The 20,892-nt window shown below is 41.4% G+C and overlaps 1 protein-coding gene across 15 annotated transcripts in view; it reads left to right on the forward strand.

Moving 5' to 3' along the window:
• The window catches only part of BMPR1B (bone morphogenetic protein receptor type 1B), an 899,743-nt gene extending 879,171 nt beyond the window's left edge, over window positions 1-20,572 (forward strand). For all 15 annotated transcript variants that reach the window (XM_069743592.1, XM_069743591.1, XM_069743595.1 and 12 more), the window contains 4 exons: window positions 7,828-8,125; window positions 18,005-18,180; window positions 18,477-18,607; window positions 20,123-20,572. In XM_069743592.1, coding sequence (XP_069599693.1) covers window positions 7,828-8,125; window positions 18,005-18,180; window positions 18,477-18,607; window positions 20,123-20,248 — 731 coding nt within the window. In that variant the 3' untranslated portion in view covers window positions 20,249-20,572. The remainder of the gene's footprint in view (window positions 1-7,827; window positions 8,126-18,004; window positions 18,181-18,476; window positions 18,608-20,122) is intronic.
• Window positions 20,573-20,892: the final 320 nt, after the last annotated feature.

The following is a 20,892-nucleotide window of genomic DNA, read 5'->3' on the forward strand; positions in this document are numbered from 1 at the left end:
TTCATGCTGTGGTGAACCCTCTGCATTGGCTCTCATGAAGTCTTCTCTTTATGGTAGACTTAGATACTGAAATACCTTCTTCTTGGAGAGTGTTCTTCACTTGGGTGGATGTTGTGAAAGGGGCTTTTCTTAACCATGGAAAGGATTCTGTGATCATCCACCACTGTTGTCCATGGACGTCCAGGCCTTTTTGAGTTCACAATCACAAGCTCACCAGTGTGCTCCTTATTTTGCAGAATGCACCAAACTGTTGATTTAGCCAATCTTAACATTTTTGGTACCTTTCTGGTGGATTTCTTTTTTTTTTTATTTTATTATTATTATTATTATTATTATTTATTGTTATAGCGCCATTTATTCCATGGCGCTTTACATGTGAGGAGGGGTATACATAATGAAAACAAGTACAATAATCTTAAACAATACAAGTCATAACTGGTACAGGAGGAATGAGGACCCTGCCCGCGAGGGCTCACAATTCAGACTAATTGTGGTCTGTTTCTCTACCATTGGGAGCTCCTTTGACCGCATGTTGTGGGCACACAGCAACAGCTTCCAAATGTAAATGGCCACACATGGAATCGGCTCTAGACCTTTTCCTGTTAACTCCTTCACCATCGAGCCTGTTTTCACCTTCGTGAACAGGCCAAATTTTACAATTCTGACCAGTGTCATTTTGTGGCATCTGACCAGTGTCATTTTGTGGCAATAACTCTGTAACGCTTCATCGGACCCCACTGATTGTGAGAATGTTTGTTTGTGACATATTGTACTTCATGATAGTGGTAACATTTAGCAATTTTAAATTTTTTTATTTTTATGCCCTTAAATCATAGCGATATGTCATACAGCATAGTTAATAACATTTTCCACATGTTTACATCAGCCCAATTTTTGAAGCATAATTTTTTTGTTAGACCGTTATAAGGTTTAAAAGTCGACCAGTGATTTCTCATTTTTCCACCAAAATTTACAAAACCATTTATTTTAGGGACCACATCATATTTGAAGTGACTTATTGGGGTCTATATGACACCATTCTAAAAACTGCATGCCTCAAGGTGCTCAAAACCACATTCAAAAAGTTTATTAACCCTTCAGGTGTTTCATAGGAATTAATGGAATGTGGAAGGAAAAAAATTTACATTTAACTTTTTTCACAAAAAAATTATTTTAGACACAATTTTTTTTATTTTCACAAAGGTAACAGGAGAACATGGCCCCCAAAATTTGTTTTGTTCAATTTCTCCTGAGCACGCCGATACCCCATATTTGGGGTAAAACCACTGATTGGATGCACACCAGGGCTCTGAAAGGAAGGAGCGCCATTTGAACTTTAATGTAAAATTTGCTGGAATAATTAGCTGACACCATGTCGCATTTGGAGAGCCCCTTATGCGTCTAAATAGTAGAAAAGTGATACCACTTTGGAAACTAGACCCCTCAGGGAAGTTTATAAAGTTGAGCCATGAAAATAAAGAAATCACATTTTTCCACAAAAAATATTTTAGCCCCAAATTTTGCATTTTCACAAGGGTAACAGAAGAAAATTGACCATACAATTTGTTGTTCAATTTTTTCCAGAGTATGCCAATGCCCAATATGTCAAGGAAAACTACTGTTCAGGCGCATGACAAAGTTTGGAATGGAGGGAGCGCTATTTCACTTTTTGAATGTAAAATTTGCTGGAAAAATTAGCAGACGCAATGTCGTTAAATTTATTCTGTGTTCTAAACATACAATAACTGTATAAAAAATTAAAGATTATATGTTTGGGACACAGAATAACCATAATTATAAAAATCTTAAACACACCTCAAAAATAAAAAGTTCTAATCTGATTACTTTTGCGACAACATTCAGTTCACAAAATTATGACATTGACCATCTTCTTTGAGATATTATGAAAGATACTGACATCAGATTCATTGCAAAAAAGCACCAACATTATGCTCGATCCTATCTTAGTCTATTTCAGTTCAATATCCAAGAATCCACTGATACTTGGCTCACTTTAAAAGGCTTTTTCAAATGTGGACATTCACAGTGTATTTCATGTGAGCATGTGGATAAGTCTAAAAAAAATTTTATCGTATACCACAGGACACCGCTTCTGTATTACTAGCCTTATGAACTGTGATATGGCAGGTGTGATCTATTTAATAATTTCACACTGTACCATGTACAATATGAACAGTGTGTATGGAAAGTATTCAAACCCCTTTCAAATTTTTACTCTTTGTTTCATTGCAGCCATTTGGTAAATTAAAAAAATGTTATTTTTTTTCACATTAATGTACACTCTGCACCCCATCTTGACTGAAAAAAATGAATTGTAGAAATTTTTGCAAATTTAATTAAAAAAAGAAAAGCTGAAATATCACATGGCCATAAGTATTCAGACCCTTTGCTCACCCATATTTAAGTCACATGCTGCCCATTTCCTTTTGATCCTCCTTGAGTTGGTTCTACTCCTTCATTTTTGTCCAGCTGTTTAATTAAACTGATAGGACGTAATTTGGAACCTGTTTATATAAGACTTCACAGCTCACAGTGCATGTCAGACCAAATGAGAATCGTGAGGTCAAAGGAACTGGCCAAGGAGCTCAGAGACAGAATAGTGGCAAGGCACAGCTCTGGCCAAGGTCACAACAGAATTTCTGCCATACTCAAGGTTTATAAGAGCACAGTGGCCTCCATAATCCTTAAATGGAAGAAGTTTTGGACCACCAGAAGTCTTCCTAGACCTGGTCGTCCAGCTAAACTGAGCAATAGTGGCAAAAGCGCCTTGGTGAGAGAGGTAAAGAAGAACCACAAGATCACTGTGGTTGCGCTCCAAAGATGCAGCAGGGAGATGGGAGAAAGTTCCACAAAGTCAACTATCACTGCAGCCCTCCACCAGTCGGGCCTATATGGCAAAATGGCCTGACGCCTCTCCTCAGTGCAAGACATATGAAAGGACTCCCAGACTATGAGAAATAAGATTCTCTGGTCTGATGAGATGAAGATAGACCTTTTTGGTGATAATTCTAAGCGGTATGTGTGGAGAAAACCAGGCACTGCTCATCACCTGCCCAATACAATCCCAACAGTGAAACATGGTGATGGCAGCATCATGCTATGGGGGTGTTTTTCAGCTGCAGGGACATGACGACTGGTTGTCATTGAAGGAAACATGAATGCGGCCAAGTACAGAGATCTCCTGGATGAAAATCTCTTCCAGAGTGCTCTGGACCTCAGACTTAGCCGAAGGTTCACCTTCCAACAAGACAACAACCCTAATCAGGTAGCTAAAATATCAAAGGAGTGGCTTCAGAACAACTCTGTGACCATTCTTGACTGGCCCAACCAGCGCCCTGACCTAGACCCAATTGAGCATCTCTGGAGAGACCTGAAAATGGCTATCCACCAACATTCACCATCCAACCTGACTGAACTGGAGAGGATCTGCAAGGAAGAATGGCAGAGGATCCCAAAATCCAGCTATGAAAAACTTGTTACATCATTCCCAAGAAGACTCATGGCTGTACTAGCCCAAAAGGGTGCTTCTGCTCAACACTGAGAAAAGGGTCTGAATACTTATGACCATGTGATATTTCAGTTTTTCTTTTTTAATAAATTTGCAAAATTACTACATTTGTTTTTTTCAGTCAAGATGGGGTGCAGAGTGTACATTAATGAGAAAAAAATTTACTATTTTTTCATTTACCAAATGGCTGCAATGAAAAAGAGTGAAAAATTTAAAGAGGTCTGAATACTTTCCGTACCCACTGTAGGCTGCACAGTGGGACCTCTAAAAAAAAAAAAACAAAAAAAAAAACACATGGGATGTCACATGTCTGATGCGGTTAGTACTACAGCTGTAAACATCTTTGCGGTATCTAGACATTTTGCACAAATACATAGAGGTGATGTGTCTGCACTGAGGGTCAAGAGGATCGAAAAAGTATTTAAACTTACAGGGGAGGTAATTATAAAATAAAAATATTTAATAGAGAATCATACTACCCTACTTGGCTTAAATGTCAGACAAGACCTTATCCAACAGTATACATATTATACACCTACGCAGATTTCAGACACTTTATGGTTAATGTGGGTCTTGTCTTCTGATTGTTAATGGGATGTCATTGTATAAAGATTAGTGATGAGAGAGTGTACTCGTTGCTCGGGTTTTCCCGAGCATATGCGGTTGACATCCGAGTATTTGTTAGTGTTCGGAGATTTAGTTTTCATCACGGCAGCTGAATGATTTACAGCGATTAGCCAGGCTGAGTACATGTGGGGGTTGCCTGGTTGATAGGGAATCCCCACATGTAACCAAGCAGGCTCCTAGCTGTAAAGCATTCAGCTGCCACGATGAAAACTAAATCTCCGAGCAGTCATAAATACCAAAGCAACGAGTACACTCGCTCATCACTAATAAAGATACCTTTTTTGGCTTATGTATGTTCTTATTTAAAGACGGTATTCACTCCATCCTGGTATAACCATGAGTTAGCCGAAACGTATTGGTTTGAGAACACTTGAGAAACCGCAAGTGTTCTAACATTTGAAGTTTTAACTTGCCTCTATTCTTTGCTGGTGAATTTGTTTTCATATACCAGATTTATAGTGTTTTTTTTTATGCTTGGCTGCTGTCACACACTAAACACTTCTTTTTGCATATTTTAATAGCTATAATTTGTCCATATTTCAGCCAACAGAGTCATGTGAGGGCTTGTTTTTGGTGGGACGAGTTGCCATTTTTATTGGTACCATTTTCGGACACATGACCTTTTTTTTATCGCTTTCTGTTCTGATTTTTGGAAAGCAGAATGAACAAATACCAGCAATTGTTTTTTTATGTCGTTCCATGTGTGATAAAAGTGATATGGCAGCTTTATTCTTTGTCACTATGATTGCAGCGATACCAGATTTATATCATTTTTTGGCTATTGTATAGAAAAAATTATTATTTTTGCATCGCTTATTCTGAGAGCTAGAACTTCTTCACTTTTCCTCTGATTGTGCTATATTACGGCTTGTTTTTTGCTGGATAAGATGGTAATTTTAGAGAAACTATATTTATTTACATTCGTCTTTTTGATCGTGTTTTAATCCACTTTTAGCTCGGCGGTATGATGATAAAGCATAATTTTTTGACTAGCTGTTTATTTTTTGTTTTTGTTTTTATTTTTTTATGTTGTTCACTAAAAGGGTTAACTAGTGGGACAGTTTTATAGATCTGGTCGTTCTGGATACGGCGAGTACAAATATGTGGACTTTTTTTTTCTTAAAAGTATTTATGGATGCAATATAATTTTATTTTATTATTTTGTGATTTAATAAAAGAAATTAAATTTTTTTTCCCTTTTTTTAACTTTGTCGCACTATGACATTCATGTTCTGTAGTCTAACCACTATGCTTTACAAACTGTCAGCGTTGCACTGACAGACAAACTTGCTACACAATGCTCTGACATATATATGTCAAAAAGAGATGAAGCAGCGCACCATAATGTAGTTATAAGGTGCTATTTATTAGATATAGATGATACTAGATACTAGATATAGATGATATATACTAGATTGTGGCCCGATTCTAACGCATCGGGTATTCTAGAATATGCATGTCCCCATAGTATATGGACAATGATGATTCCAGAATTCGCGGCAGACTGTGGCCGTCGCTGATTGGTCGAGGCAACCTTTATGACATCATCGTCGCCATGGCAACCATTATGACATCTACGTCGATACTGTGCCCGTCGCTGATTGGTCGAGACAAATTCGCGGCAGACTGTGCCCGTCGCTGATTGGTCGAGGCAACCTTTATGACATCGTCGCCATGCTGTGCCCGTCGCTGATTGGTCGAGGCCTGGCGGCCTCGACCAATCAGAGATGCGGGATTTCCAAGACAGACAGACGGAAAAACCCTTAGACAATTATATATATAGATAATTGTCTAAGTGTCTGTAATCGAAATGCCGCGTTGCTGATTGGTCGCGCCTGGCCGGCATCGACCAATCAGCGTTCATAAATAAACTACATGCATATACTGGAAAGAGAATAACATGAAGGACAGTCTGTGAGGGAGAGAATAACATGGAGGACAGTCTGTGAGGGAGAGAATAACATGGAGAACAGTATGTGAGGGAGAGAATAACATGGAGGACAGTCTGTGAGGGAAAAAATAACATGGAGGACAGTCTGTGAGGGAGAGAATAATATGGAGGACAGTCTGTGAGGGAGAGAATAACATGGAGGACAGTCTGTGAGGGAGAGAATAACATGGAGGACAGTCTGTGAGGGAGAGAATAACATGGAGAACAGACTGTGAGGGCGAGAATAACATGGACAGTCTGTGAGGGAGAGAATAACATGGAGGACAGTCTGTGAGGGAGAGATTAACATAGAGGACAGTCTGTGAGGGAGAAAATAACATGGAGGACAGTGCGTGAGGGAGAGAATAATATGGAGGACAGTCTGTGAGGGAGAGAATAACATGGAGGACAGCCTGTGAGGGAGAGAATAACATGGAGAACAGTGAGAGAAAAACATGGATGACAGTCTGTGAGGGTGAGAATAACATGGAGAACTGTCTGTGAGGGAGAGAATAACATGGAGGACAGTCTGTGAGGGAGAGAATAACATGGAGAACAGACTGTGAGGGCGAGAATAACATGGACAGTCTGTGAGGGAGCAAATAACATGGAGGACAGTCTGTGAGGGAGAAAAAAACATGGAGAACAGTCTGTGAGGGAGAAAATAACATGGAGGACAGTGTGTGAGGGAGAGAATAACATGGAGGACAGTCTGTGAGGGAGAAAATAACATGGATGACAGTCTGTGAGGGAGAGAATAACAGAACTGTCTGTGAGGGAGAGAATAACATGGAGGACAGTCTGTGAGGGAGAGAATAACATGGAGAACAGACTGTGGGTGAGAATAACATGGACAGTCTGAGGGAGAGAATAACATGGAGGACAGTGTGTGAGGGAGAGAATAACATGGAGGACAGTCTGTGAGGGAGAAAATGACATGGAGGACAGTGTGTGTTTGAGAGAATAACATGGAGGACAGTGTGTGTGAGGGAGAGAATAACATGGAGGACAGTGTGTGAGGGAGAGAATAACATGAAGGACAGTCTGTGAGGGAGAGAATAACATGGAGAACAGTCTGAGGGAGAGAAAAACATGAAGGACAGTCTGTGAGGAAGAAAATGACATGGAGGACAGTGTGTGTTTGAGAGAATAACATGGAGGACAGTGTGTGTGAGGGAGAGAATAACATGGAGGACAGTCTGAAGGAGAGAATAACATGAAGGACAGTCTGTGAGGGAGAGAATAACATGGAGAACAGTCTATGAGGGAGAGAAAAACATGAAGGACAGTCTGTGAGGAAGAAAATAACATGGAGGACAGTGTGTGAGGGAGAAAATAACATGGAGGACAGTGTGTGAGGGAGAGAATAACATGGAGGACAGTCTGTAAGTGAGAAAATAACATGGATGACAGTCTGAGGGAGAGAATAACATGGAGAACTGTCTGTGAGGGAGAGAATAACATGGAGGACAGTCTGTGAGGGACAGAAAAACATGGAGAACAGTCTGTGAGGGAGCAAATAACATGGAGGACAGTCTGTGAGGGAGAGAATAACATGGACCAATTAGCGATATTGGCGCGGGATTTAAACCCCGCTGCGCTGATAATGTAGTGTGTGTGTGTGTGTGTGTGTGTGTATATACTACAATCTATAATATTGGCTAATGATTATCTCCTTAGGCATCAGATCTGTTATTAGGAACCAAGATTTCTGTGTTTTCACTATCCACTATTTTTTTAGGATTCATCGCTGCGGATATTAAAGGAACAGGATCCTGGACACAACTGTACCTGATTACAGATTACCATGAAAATGGCTCTCTCTACGATTACCTGAAGTCAACCACACTCGATACAAAAGCTATGCTGAAGCTCGCCTACTCCTCAGTCAGCGGGCTCTGCCACTTGCATACTGAAATATTTGGGACAAAAGGGAAGCCTGCAATAGCCCACCGGGACCTTAAAAGCAAGAACATATTGGTGAAGAAAAATGGAACGTGTTGTATAGCAGACCTGGGATTGGCAGTAAAATTCATTAGGTTAGTAATATAAGATAATTAGGTTAGTACATAATATGTTATTTGCTAGTTCACTGAAGCATAACCAATGTCTTTGAACTCCCTCTTGTTCTGTCTTCTCACACTCCCCCTCCTCCATCTCTCTTCCTCGATTTGTCTTTCTGCAATAATCTCTCTTCCTCGATTTGTCAGCGATGTCATACATTTGAAGGTGCTCCATAATATGTATTCCAGTGTGAATATTTATATGCAAATGACTGAAAAGTTAAATGTCTGAATAGAAATGACTGAATACTAGGTAGACAGCAACAGGATTACCAGCAGTTACACAACATATGTCCAGTTATTTATTCATGACCCAAGTGCTTAAATCCATCACACAGAAGGTCCAGGCCATATTGGTTACATGTACTGATCAATACCCGACTGAGAGATTCCTATAAATCGAGGTGTCTGGGAGCTGAAACATTACATTAATGATAACCTTTCTGTAGGACAGTTATATTCCGAAGTGCATGCATCCAAAAATATACTGATAGGTTTAATTGTCTTCCTGAGAAATTAGCCCTAGTGAGTGAGAAGGAAATGTGAAATGATTGATTCAAGAGCTTCCTAGTATGTTGGTACCCACAGGAGGATGTTAAGATTTCTCACGTTCTATTACCCTTTTTGCTAGCAAACTTATATGCCGTACATGACACTTTTATAGGTTGCTTAGTAGTTAGTAATAGTAGTTTCACAGGGGAGTGCTTCAACATGTAAATACCAATATGTCTGGTATTCTAGGGATATGCTGAGGTTAATATTTATAATCCTTGATGATCTAAGGTGATCATGAGTTAATTTCACTTTACAGAATGCAAGAAAAGCATTGACTTGCTTTTTCTATCTGCTGTCTTTATCCTGCAATGAAAGCTTTAGGCTATGTGCACACGTCAGGATTTTTTCCTGACATAATCCTGAGAATTCTGCCAGAAATCCGCGTGCTTTTTTCGCGCGGATTTCTTGTGGAATTTGCGTGTTTTTTGCGTGGATTTTTTGCGGGTTTTTTTGCGTTTTTTTATTTTATTTTCCGGAATGTCCTTTTTGATAGGAAATCTGCAAAAAATCTGCAAAAAGATAGAGCATGTCCGGATTTTTTGCGGTATGCGTTTTTTTTTGCGGAAAAAAACGCTAACATCTGCACAAAAAATGCGGAATGCATTCTAAATGATAGGATGCATAATGTTAGCGTTTTTTTAGCGGATTTATAGCGTTTTTATGGCGAAATTCCGCAAAAAAAACGCTAAAAATCCGGACGTGTGCACATACCCTTAATCTTATATCGTGTAAAGCTCATTTCCATGAAACTTGACCACCAGTTCTTGCCTAGATCCCGGCCAAGTGTGTGCTGTAATTGCATTTCAGGATCAGGCTTAACTCCTAACATCCCAGTCAACTTTATCCAGCCTATTGATTCCTATTCAGTAGTTAGCTGCTCACCTCCCTCAGCTCAGTTCCTGATAAATTGCTTTTTTATCAGTCCTCTAGAATTGCAAACATCCAAGCCCAAATCATAGGCAGTTACAGAGCAGTTCGCCTTATCATGTATCGCACTTTCCAGAGCTGTGTGCTTGTTCAAATGCCTTGTTATCTTTATATACAAATACAGTCATAACAGTATAGATTCAGAACAAACCTCTGACAGACTGTTAATATGTAGTAGGAGAATGAAGCTGCCAACCATAACTGTCACTCAAGGTTGGGCTCCCACCCCTCAAGCAATCAGGAAGTAAGGAGGCTGCAAAGCTCTTAGGTCTTCAATAGACAAGTTGCGAATACCACTTTAATAGAGTTGTAAAATATACCTATGATTTCTAATTACATAAGTTGTTTAATGAAGGCAGCTCCTATCCATATGCCCTATTAGAATTTATAGGCCTCATACACTTGCCTGGTGTCCCTCTCTATGAGTCAGAAATGGGAGCTGCACTGTTAACAAAATACTGCAAGGAGCACCCCCTACTGGCAGCAGACCACATTTTATCATGTTTACTCCTGACTGGGAGTCATCGGGTACTTTTGGCTAGTTGCATACATTTGGTTCCAGGAACATATGTGAGTAATGACAATCAATGAACAATGCTACAGAATATGTTGGCATTGTATAACTAACAATAAAAAAAACTATTTTTTTTTTTTTTATAGAGAATCTGGTCTACTGTAAGTACTGTGGTGCAGTGACCCACGTTACAGTCAGGGGGCGCTGTGTGTGCGCTTCAAGATGTGCTTGGAGGCATAAATGTAATGAGACAATGCCCGGCAGGAGTGTAAATGGCCGGTGTGTGTGTTGCAGAGGAAGACACTCTGCGTTGTCAGTCTGAAGTTAAGTTGGTGTGCTGGGACCTGTAGTCCCACAAGTAATTGTGTAGATGCTAATGGGAGACTGGCAGGGCTAGTTATGAGAGATGGGAGGGTGAAACTAGCCACATACATCCACACTCCCACCCAGGGGAGTGGTTACAGGTATGTAATGTGACCAGGGTGTGGGTCACAGGGTCCCTGTGTATGGATCCGTTTGTTCCATGTGCTAGGTCCTGTACGGTTGGTGTTGGAAGCCCACTTTCCACATGTACCCCTTCACGTTACTTTTCTTTCCATAGTCGATTTTCCCGATTGACATGGTCACCATCCGTCTATGTCACCAGACCCTTTTTGGTCAACCCACTTTCCACATGTACCCCTTCACGTTACCTTTCTTTCCATAGTTGATTTTCCTGATTGACACGGTCATAAGTCCTATTTACAGTCGAGCCGACTGTCTGGTCCAAGTCTGACCCATCTTCAATGGTCACACCTTTGCTCACCTCTGCCAAGTCCCAGAGTTGGTCAGACCCACACTTTTATCTGGTCATATAGTCTGGCATGGCTACCACCGTCATCCTGATGTCACCTTGTGGAGCACTATATTTCCACTACTTCTATCAGCACACCATTATACTCAGCCCTAGCGGTTCCTACTGACAGTGACACATCACAGTCACTGTAGAGGCAGGCGGTCAAACATCCTTTAATGTACCCACCTGTGTAATTCACTCTTGTCCCTATCCCAGGCTACAGTGCACTCATGAGGGGTCCTCATCCAAGACACTCCACTCCCTGAGTCTATCAGCGCCATCACACATTCTCCATCCAATGAAAAAGAGCACTGTTGTGATAAAACATTGACTGAGCGATTCACAGTATAGCATGGATCTGTATAGAATGAACTATGCTGTTCCCGACTACCGTCCAATGACGCATTCGCCGCCACTTTTTTGCCACCACCCCTATTTGGGTTACCGCCCCCTTGTGGGAATCCGCCCCCTTTAGGGTCATTACCCCCTTTTGGGACTCCACCCCCTTTTTTGCAACTATGCTCTTTTGGGATAGCGCCCCCTTTTGGGACTCCACCCCTTTTTAGCAACCATCCCTGTTTGGGTCACCACCCCTTTTATTGGGACACCACCCTATTAGGGACACCACCCCTTCCCTGGGGTACACTCCGTGGACTCCCCACAGTACTTTCAGGCCCTAGTTTTCACAGTACACCAATGTGACTCTGGCCTTGCACTGGCCCTTTAAGAGTCTGCACGCTCTGGAACACAATTTTTTTTTTTTCAACTCTCTATCTCCTGCTGGCAATCACAAGCCGCTGCTGCTGAACCTCTTGCTGCAACTGCATCTGCACTCCACAATGCTCTGTACGGCTCCACCGCAGACTTCGTGGACCCGCCGATCCACAGCAAGACGCTTGACACCTTCGTAACCCCGCCGAGTTACAGCACAAACACAGTTTCTCACTGATCCAGATCAGTATACCATATGGTTGTCAGACCGTCGACTCCTCTAGCACTGCACATGTGCTTCTTGGGGCGTTGCCCGCATTCTCCACCATTTTAGCATTTCCCTTACTTTGGGTCTTGGGGGACACTCGCTTTGCATGGGAATAAACGCATACAGGCACGATTTCTCACACAAATTAAGTCCATTCCAGTTTATTAAACGTCATAAACCGCACCGTAAGCCAGGTTACACACAGTCTGTTACTTTAACACGTGTGGCTTAACAAAACATTCGGTAGTCACATCTTTTCTCTTCATTACATTACATGCATCAACGGAACATATTAAACTCCGACAGTCTGTTCCAATGACAGATACGTCTCTGCCGTATATTACAGGTTTTTATCCCATACCAGGGGTTACCTATCAGGAGCTCCGCCTCCACACACTGACTCTTGCCAGTGCTGGTTCACAGGGAAACTGCCTCACTGGGATCACCGTCCTTGTGACCAGGGCACCTCGGATAGTCCAGACCCATAGTAAGAACTGTAGCTTCCCCAACACAGAAACCGTCTCAGGCTCTGTTGATGCAGCCTTTCCATGTGCTTCCAGGAAGTCCAATCACAGGCACTTCCAACACACAGGCCACCAGTCCATGATCTTACCAAGTGCTTACAGGACTCCAGTCCATCCGCGGACAATCTAACACTCTGACCATTACAGGACTCACACTCTTACCAGGTGCTTGCAGGACTCTAGCCCATCCCAGGACAATCCAACACCCTCGAGCATTCAGTCCATAGCCTCAGCAGTGCTTCCAGGACTCCAGCCCACTTCAGGACAGTCCAACACCCAGGCTATTGCAGGACTCACTCTCTCCAGTGCTTGCCGGACATCTCCACTGCCAGGAGACTCCAACACTGACCCGTCCAGTAGGTCCATGGTCTCAGGTGCTTCCAGGAAGACTCCACTCACAGGAGCTTCCAACACCAACCGTCCAGGACCTAGCACATGGAACAAACAGATCCATACACAGGGACCCTGTGACCCACACCCTGGTCACATTACATACCTGTAACCACTCCCCTGGGTGGGAGTGTGGGTGTATGTTGCTAGTTTGACCATCCCATCTCTCATAACTAGCCCTGCCAGTCTCCCATTAGCATTTACACAATTACTTGTGGGACTACAGGTCCCAGCACACCAACTTAACTTCAGACTGACAGCGCAGAGTGTCTTCCTCTGCAACACACACACCGGCCATTTACACTCCTTTTGGACTTTGTCTCATCACATTCAAGCCTCCAAGCGCATCTTGAAGGGCACACACAGCGCCCCCTGGCTGTAATGTGGGTCACTGCACCACAGTACCCTCATCAAAAGGGTGGTTAGATAGGCAGCGGGTGACATATCCTGTATAGCAGCAGGTAGGGTGATGCACAGCACCGGTCCCCAACCCTCTCCTCATTGGAAGTTACTCTTCACTAAAGATGTATTCATCTAGGTTATTCTCTTTATGCACTTTGGCATATTACTTGAAATTGGCAGTAATTTGCAAAAATTCTATGCCACACAGACAGGCAGCGATGATGGGTAATTCTATTATTTAGCTGCTCTGGAAATGTGACCTAATTTTCTATACAATTCCTTCATTAAAGATTAATTTTATTATTCCACATTCACTTCATTTGATATGCTCTTCGAAAATAGCTCATAAAATGCATTTCTCTTAATTTAGGAACTAAAACACTAATATGTGGTTTTTATCCTTCCTCGATTCATTCCATCCCATTAAAATCTAATTTAATGAAATAGGTATTAGAAGACATTCTCCTACTTTAAACAGCTCCGACACTGAAAAAAAAAAAAAATAAAACAACATTAAAAGACAATAGAAGCAAATGACTTGTGTTTATTTACACAGCCCAATTGTGCATCAAAGTAACATAAGCCACCTAGACAAAGCTCTTATTAGGGCCATACCAAGGTGTGGAGGCAGGGTAGAAGCCACGCTTTCTTTTACATCAAAGTATTAGTATAGTTTAGAAAAAATCTGTTCCTGTGTTCTGTAAAGATTTCATTGTTGTAGCTGTCGTTGGGGTTTAGACAAATGCTAATGAAATGTCAGAAATGGAGCTGATACCCACTGAGTTCTATGTCTAATTGTGGCTGCTCATTTGAATACTTAAATCTAGCCCGGGGGGGGAAAGGACGCCTCTCCACTGTGCTCCTGGTTCACACTGGAAATAAGAGCGAAACTATTGTTATTCCTGACGTTCTACCACTAGCCGACCAATGTAGCTGTGATTCTGACAGTGATTGATTTCTCTTTAGACTGATTTTATACACCCACACTTCAGCGTAACAAACCTGCATGAATATAATAACCAGAGGCACAATATAGCTTCAGCCATAAAACTCTGAAAGAGCTTTAGAATGTTTAGAATTTCATTTCAGACAATCCGTTAAAAAAAAGTTTGAATGGTTTTAAAAAGATGTGCACTTATGGCAGCTAGGAAACGCCGATATAAAGATGGTAATTCTGAGTTGAAGTAGAAGGTCCAGGAAGGCTTCCACATCGTCCTCCGGACTCAACTTTCTCATCGCTGTTCTGACTTTGTCCCGGCCTCATGACGAACCAGGGTTGGCGGAGGAGGCGTCTCTCGCAGGACTGCAATCTGCTGCAGTATCACTACTGCTGAAACTCCTGCAATTTCTGCGGCTGCACCTGAGAGAGGGCCAACCGTATATCCTCCATTTTGTCGGAAGGCCTGGGTTGTAGTGTTGCAGGCTTGATTGACATCATGCAGTTTTTTCTTGGTATGTTTCAATTTACATGGCCTGCATTTTCCACCATATGTAGAGCAGCGGGATTTCCGATAGTGAACACAGTGAGACAGTGACCCAAGCAAGTTAAGTAAATGTCCTTACTTACATGTCCTTACATCCAATCAGTCACCTCCAGATCGCAGGGTGCTACCTTGTGCGTCCACGTCTCTGGCTCTGGCCTGTGTTAGCTTCACACAGCCAGGCATACAACCACAGCACCTTCAGCTCGGCTGCATGTGAAACCAAACACAAAACTGACACACCCAAACCTTTACTGCAGGTTTAAATGAAAACTATGGCCGTGGGCCACTTGTATGACATGGACTGGAGGAAGAGATCACTCCAAAAATAAAAGCCCATGGCAGGTTTTCCTAAAGTGACTTGTTCATATAGCTTGACCCAGTCCACACTTACGGTACTTTTATTACAGCTGTGTCTGTGATTGCAGTGCACTCCAGCGGTTCAGTATGCTTCTAAGCACATTCTGCAGGAATTCTTACCGGCCCTTACATATAATTCCCCTCATTGTTTCACAGTATATATACTGTATATATACAGTCATGGCTAAAAGTGTTGGCACGCATGAATTTGTTCAATAACATGAAGTATTTTTCCCAGAAAATTATTGCAATTACACATGTTTTGTTATTCCAATGCACACCAAGGAAATAAACGTGTATAACCCCTTTCTGAGCTCGGACGGGATAGTACGTCTGAGGTCAGAAGCCCCGCTTTGATGCGGGCTCCGGCGGTGAGCCCACATCAAAAGCGGGACATGTCAGCTGTTTTAAACAGCTGACATGTGCCCGTAATAGTTGCGGGCAGAATCGTGATCTGCCCGCACCTATTAACTAGTTAAATGCCGCTGTCAAACGCAGACAGCGGCATTTAACCACCGCTTCCGGCCGGGAGGGCGGAAATGATCGCATCGCCGACCCCAGTCACATGATCGGAGGTCGGCGATGCTTGTACATTGTAACCATAGAGGTCCTTGAGACCTCTATGGTTGCTCATCGCTGGTAGCTGTGAGCGCCACCCTGTGGTCGGCGCTCACAGCACACGTGCAATTCTGCTACATAGCAGCGAACATCAGATCGCTGCTATGTAGCAGAGGTGATCGTGCTGTGCCTGCTTCTAGCCTCCCATGGAGGCTATTGAAGCATGGCAAAAGTAAAAAAAAAAAGTTAAAAAAAAAGGGAAAAAAATATAAAAGTTTAAATCACCCCCCTTTCGCCCCAATCAAAATAAATCAATTAAAAAAAAAATCAAACTTACACATATTTGGTATCGCCACGTTCAGAATCGCCCGATCTATCAATAAAAAAAAGCATTAACCTGATCGCTAAACGGTGTAGCGAAAAAAAATTTGAAACGCCAGAATTACGTTTTTTTTGGTCGCTGCGACATTGCATTAAAATGCAATAACGGGCGATCAAAAGAACGTATCTGCACTGAAATGGTATCATTAAAAACGCCAGCTCGGAACGCAAAAAATAAGCCCTCAACCGACCCAAGATCATGAAAAATGGAGACGCTACGTGTATCGGAAAATGCCGCAATTTTTTTTTTTTTTTTAAGCAAAGTTTGGATTTTTTTTCACCACTTAGATAAAAAATAACCTAGTCATGTTTGGTGTCTATGAACTCATAATAACCTGGAGAATCACAATGGCAGGTTAGTTTTAGCATTTAGTGAACCTAGCAAAAAGCCAAACAAAAAACCAGTGTGGGATTGCACTTTTTTTGCAATTTCACTGCACTTGGAATTTTTTTCCCGTTTTCTAGTACATGACATGGTAAAACCAATGATGTTGTTCAAAAGTACAACTCGTCCCACAAAAAATAAGCCCTCACATGGCCATATTGACGGAAAAATAAAAAAGTTATGGCTCTGGTAAGGAGGGGAGCGAAAAACGAACACAGAAAAACGGAAAATCCCAAGGTCATGAAGGGGTTAATACAAAAAGGGGAAAAAAGGTAAATATTATGAAATATTTCAATCTGTCCCAGAACAAATTAAAATAACTCATTGAATACATATATTTATATGCAGCATTATATTATGATGCCTAGTATACCCATATGGTAAAGGTATAGTGGTCACACTTTTAAATAACAGTAGATTTTTTCATATATGTATACATAGTTCCACTTTTCCACCAGATTTGGATGCTAATAAGTACTTCCAAACATATATACAAATTACAAAAGATGCATACTAATGACTTAACAAATTATATCCTTCATTTTAAGATATTAGTAGAATAAAGTGACAGTGCATATGGAAACATATCCATAAAGTACGTATGGCACTAAGAGCATGAAATAGTCACTGCCACTAGTAATATGATAGCAGTTGGTGCATGTGCTAATAAAGTGACAGTGCACTCATTGCCCCAAATCCACAAGGCACATATGGCACTATGGTTATTAAACAGTCACTGCCTCTAATAGTGCTGTAGCAGCTAGTGCCTAAATCACATAGCAGTGAAATTTAACAAGTCCCACAAGGTCACCATGCCATAAGGGCATGCCACATAACAGATCAATGAATGAGTAGAGACAAATATTTACCCAGATGTACCCTTTTACTTGTGTTTTGAATATGGTGCTTCCTCAGAAAGTGCTTCAACTAAAAGTCACTGACTTTCTCCTGTTAAAGGTAATCTGTCACCAGGTTTGTGCTACCACATCTTAGAGCAATATGATGTAGGGACAGATGCTTGTTTATGCAGAATGCAAGGCTGTAGCTTCATTTTATGCACCGATTATCTAAGGGTCTGAAAACGACTGGCATATCTTGATGCTGTGCCATACATATCTAAACACATCCATTTAGAACAGAGACTGTCTTTACAAAGGAAATGAGCATTATATATCTATAGACTATAGGTATAGGGCATCCTTCAGATGGAACCTGAAAACCCAGGAAAGCCTACAGCCTGCACTGACCCCGCTGCCTCCTCACCACTACCGGAGCTACCGCCTCACCAACACCAGAGCTCCTGCAACTTTCAACCTATTATCTCCTTTCCCACCATCCTGCAGAATGTAAGCCCACAAGGGCAGGGTCCTCGCCCCTCTATATCAGTCTGTAATTGTTAGTTTGCTTACTGTAAGTGATATCTGTAACTTGTATGTAACCCCTTCTCATGTAAAGCACCATGGAATCAATGGTGCTATAGAAATAGATAATAATAAAATCACTATCCGACCTTCATTGTTTGCGTTGATATGCTCATACCTCCATTCTCTACTTTTCATTTCAGCGATACTAATGAAGTGGACATACCCCCAAATACTAGAGTTGGCACCAAGCGATATATGCCCCCTGAGGTTCTTGACGAGAGCTTAAATAGGAATCACTTCCAGTCCTACATAATGGCAGACATGTACAGCTTCGGACTCATCCTCTGGGAAGTTGCAAGAAGATGCATATCTGGAGGTAACCAAATCATTATCTCGTAATCATAATTATTTATACATAAAATGTAGTAAATTATAAAGCTTTACTAAACTCCCCATACTTTCCTTTCCTGATAACGCTGACCTTGTAAATCTATAACCAAAGTTTTGTGTCCATAGGAAGAAACCTTCATAATGAACAGTTGGCAAGAACAAATAAACTCTGTATTTTCCTTATGGCAGCATAGATTTTTTTTCTTCAGCTTGATTCCTTGTAAAAATGAGCCAAGGGGAAAGTGAAAAGAAAATACTAAATTCATAATGTCTTTTCTTCAGGTATATTAGAGGAATACCAGCTGCCCTATCATGATGTTGTACCAACCGACCCGTCTTATGAAGACATGAGGGAAATTGTCTGTATCCGGAGGTTGCGACCCTCATTTCCGAACAGATGGAGCAGTGATGAGGTATGGGAGGTGGCATGAAACCTTCGAGATTTTCTATCATTTGTTTCAATACATTATGCAATCTACGTTTTTTCTGATACAATGTTATTAATATTTTTCCCAATCCACAAGGAATATTTCAGTGCTCCTATAATGAACTAGTTTTGAAAATAACAGAATGATGAATGTTTAGTTAAGCTGAGAATTAGGATGTTTTGTTTCGTCTTCACTGACAAGTCTTAGAAAATGTTTATCAAGGCATTGCATCCCACTTATGGAGATGTTTTATAGAGAAAAAAAGAAGGACAATGAGTGTTCTTAAATATTCTTTGCCCAACTGTAGATTTTCCAACCAACCTTAAAAACTGAGTGTGTGTCCGTTTTGGACCAACCATACTTGTTTGATAGGTTGTTTTAAATTAGCTAGTCACAAAGTGCTCCAATGTTATTGTCCCTATCAAACATATTTAAAGGGAATCTGTCACCCCACTTTTCGCCTATAAACTGTGGCCACCTCCATCAGGGGCTTATCTACAGCATTCTGTAATGCTGTAGATAAGCCCCCGATGTAACTTGAAAGATAAGAAAAACAAGTTAGATTATACTCACCCAGGGGTGGTCCCGGTCCGGTCCAATGGGTGTCGTGGTCCGGGTCCAGCGCCTCCCATCTTCATGCGATGACGTCCTCTTCCTTGCTTCCTGTCGTGGCTCCTGCACAGGTGTACTTTATCTGCCCTGTTGAGGGCAGCGTAAAGTCCTGCAGTGCGCAGGCGCCGGGCCTCTCTGACCTGTCCCGGTGCCTGCGCAATGCAGTATTTTGCTTTGCCCTCAACAGGGCAGATAAAGTATGCCTGCGCAGGAGCCGCGACAGGAAGCAAGGAAGAGGACGTCATCGCATGAAGATGGGAGGTGCCTGATTCGGACCGTGATGCCCATCGGACCAGACTGCAACGGGACGGACCGCCTCTGGGTGAGTATAATCTAACTTGTTTTTCTTATCTATTAGGTTACATGAAGTAGATAAGCTCCTGATGGTGGTGGCCGCAGGTTATACGCGAAAAATGGGGTGACAGATTCCCTTTAATCTGTGGAGATACCTACAGTGTCGAAACAAATAAATGAGGACAGATCAGTTCAAACAAGGCAAATTATTCTCCTTGTAGCTGCTTTCCATTTTAGTCAAGAAATGAGCATCCTAAATAGGGCACCCCACCTCTCTTACCAGAAATCCTTAATATGGTTTCCTAAATTATAAATCCACTTTAAGGATGACATCTTCCCTTTCTATTTGCACTCAGCCGCTTTCAGAATTGCAACAAACTGTCTTTGCTTAGCACAATAAAGTAGCAGGGTAAAAAGAAGAAATCAAATCTGTGGTGTGGCCATAAGGGGCGCAGAGATAGCAGATGTGTCTTACCCCAAGGTCCTTCTGCAACACTAGTGTTATTAAAATATTTTGCTTTACAGAATACTTGATTATCATAATAAAGTGATCTTGAATGTTTTACTATTCTGAACCCTGTTTTCTTTTTGCAGTGCCTGAGACAGATGGGAAAACTGATGACAGAATGTTGGGCCCACAACCCAGCTTCACGCCTCACAGCTCTACGAGTGAAGAAGACACTTGCCAAAATGTCAGAGTCTCAAGATATCAAGCTTTGATTTGATTCCTGACTACTTTATAGAATACCCAAGAAAATGGACTTATTTTTTGTGACTGAAAACCATTAAGAGATAATGCTATTGTTCGCATTGAGCATCGTGTTTACCTTGAGCACCACGAATGTCAAGACTGGCGATGACAATCTGGACAATCTAAATCTATAGACCTCGGTGACTCAGGATGGTGTATACTGGAAACATGGTTTCCATGACTAGATGAAAGAATTAGCATGTTGCTTTCTGTGAAAGCAAATACGTTTTTAATGTTTGAAACAAAAGACAGAGTTCTTTAATCTTCTAATAATAAAAACTGATGTAAACTGACGTTTCATATATATATATTGTAGCCATTTATGCTCTTTGGTAGCTGCTTGGATATGCACAGGGTTTTATATCAAAACAGAATAAAATAAATTGTCCTTCATAAACTTTAAAGCCTCAACCTGAAAACAGCCTTTCTTCAGCTCAAATTAATAACAAGTAGTCCTTTCTTCAATAAAAAATGAATAATAAATGGTCCTTCCTTCATCACAAATGAATAACAAAATAGTCCTTTCTCTGGGTAGGGCAAAATAAATCAAAACTGACTCATGGTCTATATATGCCTTATGCCTTAGTGACTTCTAAAGGTACCGTCACACTAA

The sequence above is a fragment of the Ranitomeya imitator genome, chromosome 1, assembly GCF_032444005.1.
Source record: "Ranitomeya imitator isolate aRanImi1 chromosome 1, aRanImi1.pri, whole genome shotgun sequence".
Taxonomy (NCBI): domain Eukaryota; kingdom Metazoa; phylum Chordata; class Amphibia; order Anura; family Dendrobatidae; genus Ranitomeya; species Ranitomeya imitator.